We start from the raw sequence: 15,946 nt of genomic DNA on the forward strand, positions 1-15,946 counted from the left end.
GAGAAAAATAAAAATATTTTAGAGGAGGAAGATTTCTTTTTCATTATGCGCTTTGGGAAAAAAGTCGAAATGTCGAGAATAATGTTGAAGTACAATTTCAAGAATAAAGTCAAAATTTCGTGAATAAAGTCAAAATTTTGCCTTTTTTCCTCAACATTTCAACTTTATGAAACGTTCAACTTCTTGAAATTGTATTTCAACATTAATCCCGACATTCCGACGCCCGAAATTGTATTTCAACATTAATCTCGACATTTCGACTTTTTTCTCGACATTTCGACTTTTTTTCTGAAAAAATGAAAAAAAAAAATATTCCTTCTCTAAAATATTATTTTTATTTTTCTCCTGCCTGGCCCTAATACTCTTCCGTAGTATTGAGATAAAAGGCGAAATTTCGACTTTATTCACGAAATTTCGACTTTATTCTTGAAATTGTATGTCAACATTAATCTCGACATTTTGACTTTTTTCTCGAAATTGTATTTCTACATTAATTTCGATATTTTGCCTTTTTTCTCGAAGTGCACAAATAAAAAAAAATCTTCCCCTCTCAAATATTTTTTCTCCTGCATGGCCCTAATCGTACGAGTTAACATCCTCCATGAGTGGAAATCTGTGGACAAAACACTGCACTACTGTGCACCACTCTTCAAAGTGTGACCTCTCAAGGACATATATTCAGTAACTATGGATGGCAGTGCTGCTGTCGATAGATTGTGTAATTTAATGCAATTATGGTTCATAAAATAGCCTTCCTTATTAACTTTGTTCAGCTCTGTAATGTTGAATACAAGAACATCTTTGTGTTGGGGGAAACCAGCCATCATGGGTGAAGGACTCTGGGAGCAGATGAGTCAGATGAAGTTTCTGCATGCTTGTGTGAGAACTTCCTTGGACAACGGTCCGGCTCTTCTACATCTTTTCAAGCGTATGTCTTTATCTTCTAAGTATCACTGCGTCTGCATGACTGTTTGTATTTAGTGCTTTGGTCATAATGTCCTTTTTGCTCTTGATGAAAAGCAGCTCTTGTTCTGAGCATTAGGTTTCATGTGGGCAATTGTTTTGTTCTCATCTTGAGAGAAAACTTCAAAGTGTGATCGCTTTGTCTGACCGCAGACAAAGTGTGATGGCTTTGTCTGACTGCAGACAAAGCGATCTGTGTAATAAAAGGCCAGAGTCAGGACATGTTTGACGAGGAAAGAAAATCACATATGTAACATTTTTTGTCTATTAAACGTAAGTCTTGGTTTGCTTAAACAGTCCCAAATGGTTACATTCTTTCAACAGACATGACTGTGCTTATTTGCCATGTAAATATATGTTTAGACCTGTTCTCAATAAACTCTAAAAGGAATGCAAGACATTTGCTTCACTCTCACTGCTTGAGGGAAACAGAACCTCTCATAACCACAGAAATGACTAAACTCCCCTGAACCCTGCCATTATGGAGCCTGTTAGCATTAGGGGGGTGTTTGTCAGCTGTGCTGTCTTCCACGGTGTTTCAGGAGGAGACAGCTGGAGAAAATGTCACTTTCAGAAAGAGAGATTTAGTTTTACGTGCTGCAGGAAAACACAACTATTAGGGAGCCATAGATTGTTTATGACACAAGGGGTAAAACATCACCTGGATTACTTGAAAGTGGCTATTTTAAGCTCCTATACCGCCATGTAATTATAATCTCTGGTACCTCTTAGTATGAAGTTTTGCACCCAACATAACTCCAAAACCCAGTAATAATTTTTGAACAATAAAAGCCAAAAATCTTCCTAAAGAATGAACAGATTTGTCTTTTGGCTGATGAAATTTGTGCAGGCTTGCCAATGTGCAAAGTAGCCAATTAGTGCTGCCAGTCACAAACACATACATTTTCAGCATATCAACACAATATTTACACATTCAATTCTTTCTGCAGTCCAACATTAAGGATTGCGCCATCTTTCCGTCTCATAATGTTGATATAAGTTTTCTGTATTCACATTTCCTGACAGTCAGAAAAACTTCAGCAGCCAAGAAATAGAAAAGCGGATTATGGCGTCACCAACTAGTTTTGAAACCAAAGCTGCAAGCAGTCGAAGTTGTCTTGGCATGATAAGGGTAATTGATTGCTTTTTTGTGTGATTTCATGTGGTGTGTTTTTATTTCTCGCTAGCATGAGGCAGGGAAGAGTGTGAGGCTTGCACTAAAATGCACACGGACCTTTTTGTACCTCTTAAAGTTCAGACTTGTGAGTTTCTAGTGTTGGAATAGCGCAGACTTTCAGCTTCAGGGGTCTCCCACCGAGTGTCATGTAAAATCTGCTAGCCATGATCTGCTAACTTTTCTCTCACAAAAAAGAATTGAAAACTTACTAAATCCTTGCTACTTGGTCATAAACTGCCGCTTAAAAAAATGACTGCTGAATCTCTTGAACTTATGGATGTACACTGCCAGGATAATACGACCATATAAGGAAACTACGCTCTCTGTGACATCACACAGAGCTGACGTTAGAAAAAATCTCCAGAGTAAATGTATTCAGCACCTTGAAATCTTAGTAGGCTATAGAGGGTATGCATTGATGTCACTTCCCCACTGGACCAGCCCCCTTACTAGCACTGAGTGGCAAAACATAATTTGCAAAAATGGCTGCAACTAGTGGAGAAGACGGGATAACAGCCGATTATGGGCTTAAATTAAAGTCAGTTGGACTTGACAGTGACCCATACAGTTACCAGAAGAACCAGTGGTCCATGGACATTAATATTTGGCCACGAATCGAGTTTCCTGATATTTATATGTACTTAATTTCTACACGGGGAAAAACAAGAAGCAAAGCTTGAAGGCATACAAAAGTCTTGACGCTTGGTCCTACTTCAAGGCAGGATTTGTTGGTGAAATTAAAGTGATGAAGACACTGAACTTTAGGATTTGACCATTTAACGTTAGCTACCCAAAAATCCAACATTACCTGATACAAAATGGGAACCGCAAATCCACATTTCTGTGCAATCAATCAATCAATCAATCAATTACTTTATTTGTCCCCAAGGGGGCGATTAGTTTCGCGACAGGAGAAGCACACAATGTTAAATATACATAAAATATACATAATAAATTACAATAGGTTACACATCGTAGTATAGACCTAAGCTTGAGAGTGAAGGCTTTTTCACTCGCTACCTTTTCCTTCCGGCATTTAAAAGAACAATAGCAGAGGGAACAAAGGAGTGTTTGTATCGGTTTGTCTTTGCAAAAGGGAGTCTAAGCAGTGTACCTGATGGTAGAAACTGAAACTGTTGATGTAAGGGATGTGAGCAGACAACATGGAGTTTGCCTCCAGCTGTTTTTTATTAGGTTCTTGTAAAGTTTGTTGAGCCGACCCGATGATTTTACTGCTTAGACTGACAACCTTATTGAGCAAATTTCTGTCTTTGACCTTCAAGGATTGAAACCAACAAATGAAAGAAAAAGTGATGACAGATTCGATGAAAGAACGATAAAACATAGACATCAGGGAAGAATCGACCTGGTATTTAGAAAGTTAGAATTTGTCTCTCTTAAGCTTATTTTTCGATTTCTTGCTAAATCTATGAGTACAGTCGATCGCACAACAGCTTTTTCCCATTTAAGATGTTTTCCAGTTGCACAAACTGAAAGTTTACGCTGCCACTCAGTCTTTCTGCCACTCAGTCTTTCTGCCACTCAGTGGACGTAACCTGCTGTGAAGTCGCATCTGTGACGTCATGCGCATTCCCTCTATTTTGAGCATATTAATACTACAACAAAAAGTACTACATGAATGAGTTGAATTGTATTGTGGTTGTGCATGACTATAGACATAAATAAAGTACTTACAGCAGGGCCAGACGATCCCCTCTCACCCTTCTCACATGCACACGTGCTCTGGGCCAGAGGACACTTCAAACACAGGAAAAGTAGCATGAGACGGAGTACGGAGTGGCGTAGTCAGATATTAGTGGAGTGGCTGCCAGTCTGGAGACTTACCCCTTCATCTGCCAGCGCTGTCTGTGGGACAAGAAACATCACAAGTTCAAAATCATAACATAACTCCATATGGTTGATCATAACAAACTGTCCAAACCTTCTGAAACTATCTGCTTTTCTACATTTGCCAGACATAAGATCTTCATCAAGATCACTACAATATGTGCTGAAGCTGGTAATGCACAAGTCCCAGGTCTTTATTGAACGCACCCAAAAACTAAGAAGAAACACAGAATAATTCATTTAATGAAAGCTAGTTGAACGTGTGATTTACGTACCTTGAGTCTAATCAACAAATTCAGTTTGTATACTGTATTTGACCCAGTCTTTGTACGTTTTGACCGTATAGAAACGTAATTCTTGCCATTGTAAGAATGAGATGTGTACCTGCTGTATTCTACTGCCCTTACTTTTTAACTACTTGTGCTTTTTATTATTTTACCTCTTTTTTTATCATTTTATTTGTTATTTACTGTTTAATTGTGTCTTGCCGCTTTTAATGTTGATGTAAAGCACTTTGAATTACCTGGTGTTGAATTGTGCTCTACAAATAAACTTGCCTTGCTTTGCCTAAATGTCCTATATGTGACTGTCCTGCAAAAGTCTTCAATTACCCCCCAAAAAAAGAATCCATAAGTAGCAACTGAAGACTTGAAGACACACATCTCTATTCATGAGTCTACCGTATGTAAGCCATTGAACAGGGAGGGGTTCCTAACAGGACAAAACAAGAGAAGATGCCGTTCTTGAAAAAGAACGAGCATCTTGGCAACATCCAAACATTATTACAGCTTTGATGTACGGTGGAGTTAGTATCATGATTTGGGCTTGCTTCCTTTTAGTATTGAAGCTCCAAGGGTTCATAATAATAATAACAATAAATTTGATTTATAACGCACTTTACTGTATATTTGAATCAAATCTCCAAATGCTACAATAAAAACAAGTTGAAAAAAAAAGAAACAATAAGATGGACCAAAATTGCAAGAAAAAAAAAGAAAGTCAGACCATGTTCACCAATGCACAGCTAAGAGAATAAAAAATAAAAAATACATAGTTCCTACTGAGGTTAGGCAAATGCCTTGGTGAACAAAAAAATCTTGAGTCCCCTTTTGAAGGCATCACTTGGTTCACTTACTTTGTCCTTTCCAATGCTATGAATGTTTACTGTTAAATAGAGATAAGAAATTGTGTTTTACCAGGTTACAACATTTCAAAGCACCTTATTTGTGAAATTGTCCTTGCTCTGACTCAGTAAGTTTATGAAACATTTTGAATTGCAAGGGCTCACGTTTTATTTGAGAATGCCACGTGCAACTTTAGACCAGTTAGTAGGAATGGACGTTTTAACGTTCACGACCGTCAAAAAAATTCCTCACGATAAGAATTTGTCATCTTGCGGTAAAAACGATAAATTCCCGTTGATGATGTTTTTGTGTAAAGCTGATTTATGGTTCTGCGTTAAATCCACGCACAACGTACGTGAAGGAAGGAAGGAAGGAAGGAAGGAAGGAAGGAAGGAAGGAAGGAAGGAAGGAAGGAAGCAAGCAAGGAAGGAAAGGGGAGAAGGAAGGGAGAAAACAAGGAAAGGAGGAAGGGAGGGTGAAAAGAGGAAGGAAAAAAGGAAGGAGAGAGCAGGAGGAAAGAAGGAAGGAAGGGAAGGAAGGAAGGAAGGAAGGAAGGAAGGAAATGAGCCTGAAAGAAAGAAAGAAAGAAAGAAAGAAAGAAAGAAAGAAAGAAAGAAAGAAAGAAAGAAAGAAAGAAAGAAAGAAAGAAAGAAAGAAAGAAAGAAAGAAAGAAAGAAAGAAAGAAAGAAAGAAAGAAAGAAAGGATAAATTCCCGTTGATGACGTTTTTGTGTAAAGCTGATTTATGGTTCTGTGTTAAATCCACGCACAACATACGTGAAGGAAGGAAGGAAGGAAGGAAGGAAGGAAGGAAGGAAGGAAGGAAGGAAGGAAGCAAGGAAATGAAAGGGGAGAAGGAAGGGAGAAAACAAGGAAAGGAGGAAGGGAGGGTGAAAAGAGGAAGGAAAAAAGGAAGTAGAGAGCAGGAGGAAAGAAGGAAGGAAGGAAGGAAGCAAGGAAGGAAATGAGCCAGAAAGAAAGAAAGAAAGAAAGAAAGAAAGAAAGAGAAAGAAAGAAAGAAAGAAAGAAAGAAAGAAAGAAAGAAAGAAAGAAAGAAAGAAATGAGCCAGAAAGAAAGAAAAAAGGATAAATTCCCGTTGATGACGTTTTTGTGTAACAAACATGGCGGATCTGAGAGCGAGATAGATTTATAGTTACAAAGGTGGAGTAGAATTGGTATTTCCGCCCATCCCTATCAGTTAGTGTCAGAAACTGGCAGCTGTGAGTGAGTTGATGACGGTCAACGGAGATGGCCGATTGGTTGACGATTAACATGTCGTTTCTTTGTTTTCATTTTCACCATAGAGGCTTTCTCAGATGGGAAATGTAACAAATCATCCGGCCCATATTTTCTCTTGTAAAGATTAGAACCTCAATTTTGACTAATTTTAACTTCAAAGCTGACTCTATTTTCTACAAAAGAGTGTAATTGACAGCCCTAAACCGCACACACTAATGAGTGAAACAGCCCCAGTAAGCATCCAGGGAATGTCTCTGTAACTGGAGGGGATGAGCAGACACTGCACCCACTTTCCTTGCTCGAAAAAAAAAAAACACTGCTTGTTTTAGGTGAATACTGAGAGTAAAGATAAAAGACAATTTCTCAGCCAGGACAGAGGCACATGCTTATGACATACAGATGGTGCCTATACAAGGAAATGATGAGATGAAAGTCTGACTCTCGCTGCTGCTGGGCTCCTGCATGCCAGCAGAATGCCGTCTGTCAAAAGTCAATGCTTAGGAAGCGTGACTGCAAGTTCTGTATTACGTTTCCCTTTATCATATTTAGATGCATAACATCTGTGTCAACAAAACTGGATTCGGAATTAGTGTTTGAGGGAGTTGTTGGAAATGAAGTTGCGTGCATGCCTATTCTTGCGATATTTAGAGCTTTAATGTGGAGCATATGTTTCACCCCGGCAGTCCGTTGGTTCTTCTAGAATGTTGCTGTGCAGCACATTTTGTGATTAAAACATGAAGTGGCCTATAAAAGTAACCCCAGTCATTGAAGTCAGCAGCAACAATTTAAAATGGCCTACTTTTCCTTTGTCAAAGCCAGCCATGGTGACTTTTAGGCCATCTGTTGTGGACATAAGTATTAATCTAAGTTAACAGACCGGTTGCTATAACAGCAGGTACTGTAGGGCACACAGCAATCCAACAGTAATTGATACCAACAGAGGTAGAGGAAGAAGACTTAAACAAATATCTGTCTTCATAATTACCTTTTGAAAAAACTATCTAGCTATAAATTTGTACCCTCTTGCAAAGAGCAATTATCAGACATACATGCAATTTCATAAGCGATGTAAGTGCCCATGTTTGCCCAGTGGCTATGCACAAGTCTAAGCATGAATACCAAAAGCATGTTATTGTTTCTTTGAAGTCTCTTTAATGAAACTGTATTGAGAGGGATTTAACAACTGCTGCCAGATTTAATATTGTTTATGAGATTCTTGTTAAATTACATTTTTCTCTTTTGAAAAAGGAAAACTCAGTTGTCATGAAGCTACCAAATTCCTTGTAAAGGGTTGATACACCACTGCAATTGTCTACCCAGGATAAAACGTAAATGTTTGGTTCTTTGAGTAGAGAAGAGTTATAAATTCAGCAAAGCTTTTAAGTTTCTTGAGCATGGAAATTGAAGGAATTTGGATCTTACTGGGCTTGAAGGTAATTTTCAATTTGTAAGCAGACACAGTGCAAAAGTGTCCAAGAGTAAAGGCCAAGGAGGGATGCTGAGTTTCACCCTTCGTGTCTTACATATTCATCAAACATAAGGTGAAAAAAATCAAATCAAATCCTTAAAAGCTCAACCTCAGTGAACCCTTGCGAGGAAATTCCAACTTTTATATTTATTTGCAAAGGAAAGAGATTTATTTTATACTCACAATCTCCTTAATGACTTTGTCCACGATGCCTACATCCTGCAGATTGTGAAGGTAACGGGACGCTGGGGAACTAGAGATCAGACGCAGCTTTGCAATATTGCTGGCCGCTTTGGCTTCGGGTGTGATTCCTATGGTGAAGAAACGGACGCCCTGGTTCTTGGCGTCGGCCACGGCTGAAAATATGTCCGGGTTCCTGGGGTGTGACACGCCGTCAAAGAGCAGCACGGCCACCTTGATGCTGCTGGTATCCGACTCCTCCAGGTAGATTCTGGTCAGGTTGGTGATGGCGTAGGTGGTGTAGGTGCCATGGCCGATGTACGCGATGGGAGCGATCCTGGCCTTGAAGTCCTCACTGCCCCTCCACTGTTTGAAGGTCTGCTCTACGATCACGTGGCTGCTGTACTGCAGTAGGGCGGCGCGAGAGTTGAGTCCGCGACTGGTCTGCAGCCGAATCCCCTGCAGCCGGTCGATCACATCCGAGACGAAGCGTTTCTCCTGGGCATGGTTGTCCTTGGCACTTTCTGAGCTGTCAATGAGAAAGGCCAGCTCCAAACTGCAGTCCTCATTAACGGCATCTGAAAAGAACAAGGTTAAAGCCATTAATAAACAGTTGTTGGTGAAAAATAATGTTTTCATCAGTTTCCAATCTCTGCGATACAGAAGAGTATTAGGGCCATGCAGGAGAAAAAATATGGGGAAGATTTTTTTTATTGTGCACCTCGAGAAAAAAGTGGAAATGTTGAGAAAAAAGTGGAAATGTCGAGAATAATGTTGAAATACAATTTCAAAAAATTTCAAAAAAAAGTTGAAATTTCGACTTTTTCACGAAATTTCGACTTTATTCTCAACATTTCAACCTTATTCTCAAAATTTTGACTTTTTTTTCAACATTTCAACTTTTTTCTCGAAATTGTACTTCAACATTAATCTCGACATTTCCACTTTTTTCTCAACATTTCCACTTTTTTCTCATCATTTCCACTTTTTTCTCGACATTTCTACTTTTTTCTCAACATTTCCACTTTTTTCTCAACATTTCCACTTTTTGTTCAACATTTCAACTTTTTTTTCAACATTTCAACTTTTTTCTCGAAATTGTACTTCAACATTAATCTCAACATTTCCACTTTTTTCTCAACATTTCCACTTTTTTCTCAACATTTCCACTTTTTTTTCAACATTTCAACTTTTTTCTCGAAATTGTACTTCAACATTAATCTCGACATTTCCACTTTTTTCTCAACATTTCCACTTTTTTCTTGACATTTCCACTTTTTCTCAACATTTCCACTTTTTTCTCAACATTTCCACTTTTTTCTCAACATTTCCACTTTTTTCTCGAAGTGCATAATGAAAAAAAATCTTCCTCCTCTAAAATATTATTTTTATTTTTCTCCTGCCTGGCCCTAATACTCTTCCATACTGCGGTTAGCTTAGCTAAATATATGTTTTTTAAATGTTAAATGAACAAATATGGAGATGACTGGGAAGGTACATCTGGCTGAGCATCAGCAAAATCTGCTTTCTATCATTATGTGCTTGTGAGGTTTTAGCAGTTCAGAATGTGTTGAAAGGAGACGCTAAAGAAGTTTAAGTAAAACAGAGCGTGACGAGGAAGTATTACTTTTTTTTCTCAGGTGAATGTGAGATAAATTGCACATGAAAGGATAGCACTTATGGCACAGAAACTGACAAATCTGTTGGGAGTTTCGCTGTATGTGTTTTAGAACTTGAATTGTCGCACTTGTTGACACATAGTGTGACCCAGAACATGTTACTGTGCCCAGATGTTGAACTGACTTCACGTTCATCCATGTGTTCTACTTAGATAGTTCATCTCCTTTACCTGCTAGCACCACTCGAGCAGTGATGTCATCAGGTTATTTAGGGAGATCTCTGAAGATTTCAACCATGCATCTCTCTCTCCTACATATTTTGTTTATCAGTTTTAATTTGATAATTTTCTTCTCATTTTCACTACATTCCAATAATATAATTTCCATTTGGAGAAAAAAGTATTGTTTAAAGGTATTGTGACATCATTTTTAATATGCTTTTAACACTATTAAAAGTCTTGGCCAACATCCCTCAAATGTGTCTAAAAGAGTGTAACAAGAAAAACTTCACTCTAGTACTCTTTTCCTGGCTTTTTATTACAGTGTTTTTTTGCGCCGTGAAAAATGCTTCCTTTCCCCCCTTTCCTGTCAATCATTGCTCCGCTCCTCCTCCAAACCTCCTCCTCCTCCAGCCATACGCTCACAGCGGCATCGGAGCGACAGGCGAAGCATGCACGGAAAAGCAGGAGGGCGAACCACAGCAAACAATCATAAAAATAAAGGCATGCAAGCAGCACTGTCCCCTTATCTTAAGTCCAGTCAGTGGCCGCGGGTCTTCTTAGCAGTTTTCCTCCGGTGATTAGAACAAAAGAGGCTCTAAACAGCTCCTTGTTAAGCCTCATTTATGGTTCCGCGTTAAATCGACGCAGAGCCTACGCCGTAGGGTTCAGCGTATGGTGCGCGTCGCCGCGTAACCTTACGCCGTAGGCTCTGCGTCGGTGTAACGCGGAACCATAAATCAGCCTTTATGGTGCACTGGAGAGGAGAGGAGACAGGGAGCTGGGTGGAGGGGGCGGTGATTTAGCGGATCGTTACGTAACGATCCGCCACCAAACCACATGCGCCGTTTTTGCATAGTTATGCGGAAAATCCCAGAAAGCACACAATACACTGAATGTTAAAAGTTTGTTGTTTTTTGGGTGTAATTGATGTCAAGACACCCAACAAAACACAAAAAATCAAGAAAAATGTGTTTTTCATGTCACAATCCCTTTAAGTAAATTCGATTCAAATAAATTCAGAGAGAGATAATCTCTTCAGTGACATAAAGCACTTCAACTGGTTTCTTTCAATGCCGCTGTATCCCCCAAGGCTGGCCCCACCCAGCTTTCAAAGAAAACTCACTTCAGTAGCCTGTATTCACAACCTCGTTCTCTCGGCCGCTACCCACAGCTCAGATGATGGTTGGAACATCCTTTAACTCAAGAACGGTGCCTTTAAGCTGAGCTCTCTCTTCACACAACAGACATTGCTGCAGATAATGCGCTAGTGCACCTATCAATCTCTATCTCAGTTCAACCCCTACTTATGAAGAAGGTCATGAGATACTTGAAAACCTCCACTCATTCCCAATCCAGACTGAGCAATTCAGTATTTCTTTTTAAGATTTTGTGGCTCTAGTGGCCCTTTATTCAAAGTGTAGACAGGAAAGGGGTAGAGAGAGAGAATGAGAACAACATGCAGCAAAGGGCTGCAGGCCGGGTACTGTAGCTTGTTTTTAACCACTGTGCCACCCAGCGGCCCCAATTCAGTATTTTCTGAACTACTAATTGCTGCATTCGATGAAGCAAAAAGGACAACATCATCTGCAAAACTCAACAATGCAATCTTTACTGGAAACCCTGCACCCATAGTCTGTTCCTATGTTCCTAAGAATTTTGTCCGGAAATGTTGTGAACCGAATCAGTGCCAAAGGGCACCCCTGCAGTTGTCTGGCTTCCTGCAACATGACCTGGAGCTCTGTTTGTATAGGGATCTAATAGCCCTTGGAAAAGGGTTGCTATTCGCCCAGAGTATCTTCCACAGGACATCAATAGAGTTGTAAACAGTTGAAAACCCTCTCCAAAGCACAAAATTCAATAAGAATAGTTGGGAGAATTCTCACACACCCTCCAGTTTCCGCTTTGGCAGTTCTCTCCGACTGACCAAGCGTAGAGGAATAATTTCAGTGAGAGGAGCACCCTTGGTAATTCAAGCACCATTGGAATTACCAACAAATTAAATGTGCAACAAAGTCCATTTCCCAAATTGGATACCAATTTTGATGAAATGCAGTGGTGGCGAGGCCAGGGTGTCCCCTGCCTCCTGCCTGAAGACACCGACTCCAGCTGACATCGCAACCCTGAACAGGAAGAAGTGGCTGTAGATAATAGATGGATGGATTGAAACACATTTTAATTATTCAATAATTATCAGTCGAGTATTGACACATTTATTAACATTATTGACATTAGGCCTGTGTTGAAAAGATTGATTGTCTGATTCTAAATCGATTTTCATATTAATTCCTAAAAATCGATTTGTATGTCTAAAGATCGATTTTTTTTTTCGTCATTACATTAACACTTTGGTATTTTTTTGTTTATGCCCAAAAAAGGAATGTTTTGTTGGACACCAGCATAACTAGTGCCATGTTTTTGCCTTTAAATATGTTCAAAGGTATGAAAACGTTAAAGTTTTCAGTTATAATTGCATAAATTGTCTATATTTCATTACTTTATATACTGTCTTGGGTTACATTTGCATAGAATACTAAAAACCAAATTCTCAAAAATGGGAAAAAATAAAAATGATTTCATATGGCCCTACCTCTGTTTGCTGCCCTGGATCTGTTTGATAATTCTGACCATACAAAATGTTTCTGAAAGCAGTTATATCAGCATTCTAGGAGGTGATTGGTCCTTACAGCATCATTAGCTGCCAATACTATTAATATGTTGTATAACTACACAGTCGTATAATTCATGCAACAGCTGAAAAAACTTAACACTAACCCAAATCGATATCAGAATTGAATCGGAATCAAAGCGTGATAATCGATTCTGAATCTTAAGAATCGGAATCGATTCTTGACATTTGAATCGATCCCCAGCCCTAATTGACATAATGACACATTTTGGCATTTTATCAGAACCATTTCTGCTCTTGTTTCATAATAAATCACTAAGTTTCCTCCACATACAGGAATGTATTTCTTTTGTATTTGTTGTTGCCTAGGTGGTTTTTGACACTTTTATTAATTTATCATTTACTATGTTGATTTCCCAGCAAATATAAATCCCCAATTGATCACAGCCAAAGGGATTTTAAGGGTAGGGCAGACATTTTTATCTGCGAGGCCTTCAGAAGGGGTGATTTATTGACCATTTAGACACGAGAGGCTGACACCTTTTTCAGAAAATTGTGATAAGTTCATAAATGTGACACATCACTTTAAAGACAAAATGAAAGTAACTCAGCTCGCAGTGTCAGCCTTCAGTTGTGGAAAGAGGCTGAGATCTAATATAGACTGAGGAGGTATCGCATTCATCTTCACAGAAATATGTCACAGAGGGAATGTGCCTGGGGAAATGGGAATCTGAGCGAATAAAACATTTAGGTATCAGAGTGCTGAGCGGTCACACGAGAGATGGATTGCTCAGAGGTTACGAGATATGATCAGTCCAGCTGGATTGGTTCCTCCACTGAGTAGTTTTACTAGTATCGTGTTTGACTTTTTACCTGTGGCAGCACATATTTCTCATATTTCTCTCCCGCTCAAATTGTATCTAATTTGTTTCCCCCAAGTGCGTGCATCAATAGGGGGGTAAAAAGAAGAAGAAAGAGAACCGGTGTTTCTGGGTACTTTAGTGTCAAGAAACTTACTTTTGCCGTTTTGTGATAAAGAATTGGATGAAAACACTTTGTTCTTCCTCTTAACGGTTACCACCTCATCTTCGTCATCTTCTTCATCATAATACTGTGCCCACAGACCTTGAAGCCTCAACAGCAGTAGGAGCCAGTGCAAAGAAGGGAGCATGACTTCCCTGAAATGGCTAAAAAGAACACAAATGTGGTTAGAAAAGAAGATCCATTTTATCCAATGCGTTTTGCGTGCGAGCGTGCGTTTTTTTCGTGCGTTCGTTCTTTTTCGTGCGTTTTCGACATTTCGACTTTTTTCTCAAAATTTCAACTTTTTTTCTCAAAATTTCAACTTTTTCTCAAAATGTCACCTTTCTCTCAAAATTTCAACTTTTTCATCAAAATTTCAACGTTTTTTTCAAAATTTCAACATTTTCATCTAAATTTCAACTTTTTCATCAAAATTTCAACATTTTCATCAAAATTACAACTTTTTTCTCGACTTTTCTCTCAAAATTTCAACTTTTTCATCAAAATTTCAACGTTTTTTTCAAAATTTCAACTTTTTCATAAAAATTTCAACTTTTTCATCAAAATTTCAACGTTTTTTTCAAAATTTCAACATTTTCATCAAAATTTCAACTTTTTTTCTCAAAATTTCAACTTTTTCTCAAAATGTCACCTTTCTCTCAAAATTTCAACTTTTTCATCAAAATTTCAAAGTTTTTTTCAAAATTTCAACATTTTCATCAAAATTTCAACTTTTTCATCAAAATTTCAACATTTTCATCAAAATTACAACTTTTTTCTCGACTTTTCTCTCAAAATGTCACCTTTCTCTCAAAATTTCAACTTTTTTCTCAAAATTTCTACTTTTTTTTTTAACTTTTTTTTAAATGATTCTATATCAGGTATTAAATGATTCTATCAGGTATTAAATGATTCTATATCAGGTATTAAATGATTCTATATCAGGTATTAAATGATTCTATATCAGGTTTTAAATGATTCTATATCAGGTATTAAATGATTCTATCAGGTATTAAATGATTCTATCAACATAAATTAGATTTCAATACATTCAGTAAAAAAAAAGCAGAAAAAAAAGCTTGCACAGTACTCAGAGAACAAGCTTTGACAAGCGTGCATGCTGGAGACCCCGGGATCCAAGGATGCATACCTCACAGTCCTGCTGGCTTAAGTCTCCAAAAACGCTGCAATCTGTAAACCGTTGCTCTCCTGGAGGTAACGGGAGAAATCAAGAAAGACGTGGCGTGCAGGACGAAGGAGAGCTACTTCTTTCAGATCTTGGTTCCATGTGCAGAGTATCAAGGTCGGCGTTGTCTTCCAAGAGTTGGATCCTGGCTGAGAGTCTGAAGATCACATATGCATCACAGTCATAGCAGCAGCAGCAGCAGCATTGCCTTGATTAAACTTCAGTCTGGGACTCCCTGAGATTTAAGTCATTCTTGAGCTTGCAGTAAACGTTAGGAAGGCCGGCCCTTTTTTAAACTCCCTCACTCCTTTTGGGTAGAGAGTGGGTGTGGAGGCTGGGGAGGCAGTATCAGTCCATAAATCCCTCATAAACACTGAGGAATGAAGGTCCTTTCTCTTGTTTCAGTGGAATACCAGGAGGATGACAAGCCCCCACCCCGTAGTCAAGATTAAAGTTGGAGGAATACGTGAAGTATTAAAGTCCTGAGAGTTGGATAGATGGAAATGCAAAGCTGTGAGACAGATCTCAAATGAGTCACAGAAGAAGGAGGTGGAGTAAGGCAAGGCATGGCAAGTTTATTTGATCAGCGAATTTCAAGTCTGGGTGCTTTACATAATAAAAAAAACATGAAAAGTAAAAGAGAAGATCAAATGATCATGAGCTACAGTGCAGTGTCACAATAAAGAAAAGTTAAACTAGAGTTACAGTGCAGACCTAAAATTAACAGTTTAAATCTAAATTCAGATAGTTTGAATAATTCAGTGCAAGGCAGCTGGAAACGTTTTTCACCCTCTCTTTTCTCTTAATTCTTTATTTCATTCATTAAAAGAAAAACTAAACAGTTGAATATAATTACAACAAATCGCTTTCCTTGAATGAAAGGGAACAGAAAGAAGACTAAGCTTATTTTATCTGTCCTTTTTTCCTAAGAAATCAAATTTCAATTAATGTAACAAGAAAAAAAACAAAAACAAATTACGCAATAAAAAAAAACACTTCCTAATAAACTTAATTTAAAAAAACAACAAAAAAAACGACAACAAATTTAAAGAATAACACAAAATAGCTGTCGTCAAACACAGATAGTCGTATTCTTTTTTGATTCAAAGAAAAAAAATATGACAATGGTGCTAAAAAGAGAGAGAGAAAAAAAGGAAAACCCACCTAACTTAACAATTATGATATTTCTTCATCAAACTGGCTTTTATTATTCTTTTAAATGTAATGTTTGATTTGCATTCTTTGGCTTCTGTATCCAGATTGTTCTATAAA

The 15,946-nt window shown here is 38.2% G+C and overlaps 1 protein-coding gene across 1 annotated transcript in view; it reads right to left on the reverse strand.

The window, feature by feature from the left end:
• Window positions 1-15,094, reverse strand: part of LOC133425074 (collagen alpha-1(XXVIII) chain-like) — a 73,291-nt gene extending 58,197 nt beyond the window's left edge. The window contains exons 1-5 of the mRNA XM_061715740.1: window positions 14,639-15,094; window positions 13,483-13,652; window positions 8,003-8,577; window positions 3,986-4,006; window positions 3,836-3,898 (exon numbers count right to left, since the gene is read on the reverse strand). Coding sequence (XP_061571724.1) covers window positions 3,836-3,898; window positions 3,986-4,006; window positions 8,003-8,577; window positions 13,483-13,636 — 813 coding nt within the window. The 5' untranslated portion in view covers window positions 13,637-13,652; window positions 14,639-15,094. The remainder of the gene's footprint in view (window positions 1-3,835; window positions 3,899-3,985; window positions 4,007-8,002; window positions 8,578-13,482; window positions 13,653-14,638) is intronic.
• Between the last annotated feature and the right edge of the window lie 852 nt (window positions 15,095-15,946).

Source organism: Cololabis saira, chromosome 24, assembly GCF_033807715.1.
Source record: "Cololabis saira isolate AMF1-May2022 chromosome 24, fColSai1.1, whole genome shotgun sequence".
In the NCBI taxonomy this organism is placed as follows: Eukaryota; Metazoa; Chordata; class Actinopteri; order Beloniformes; family Belonidae; genus Cololabis; species Cololabis saira.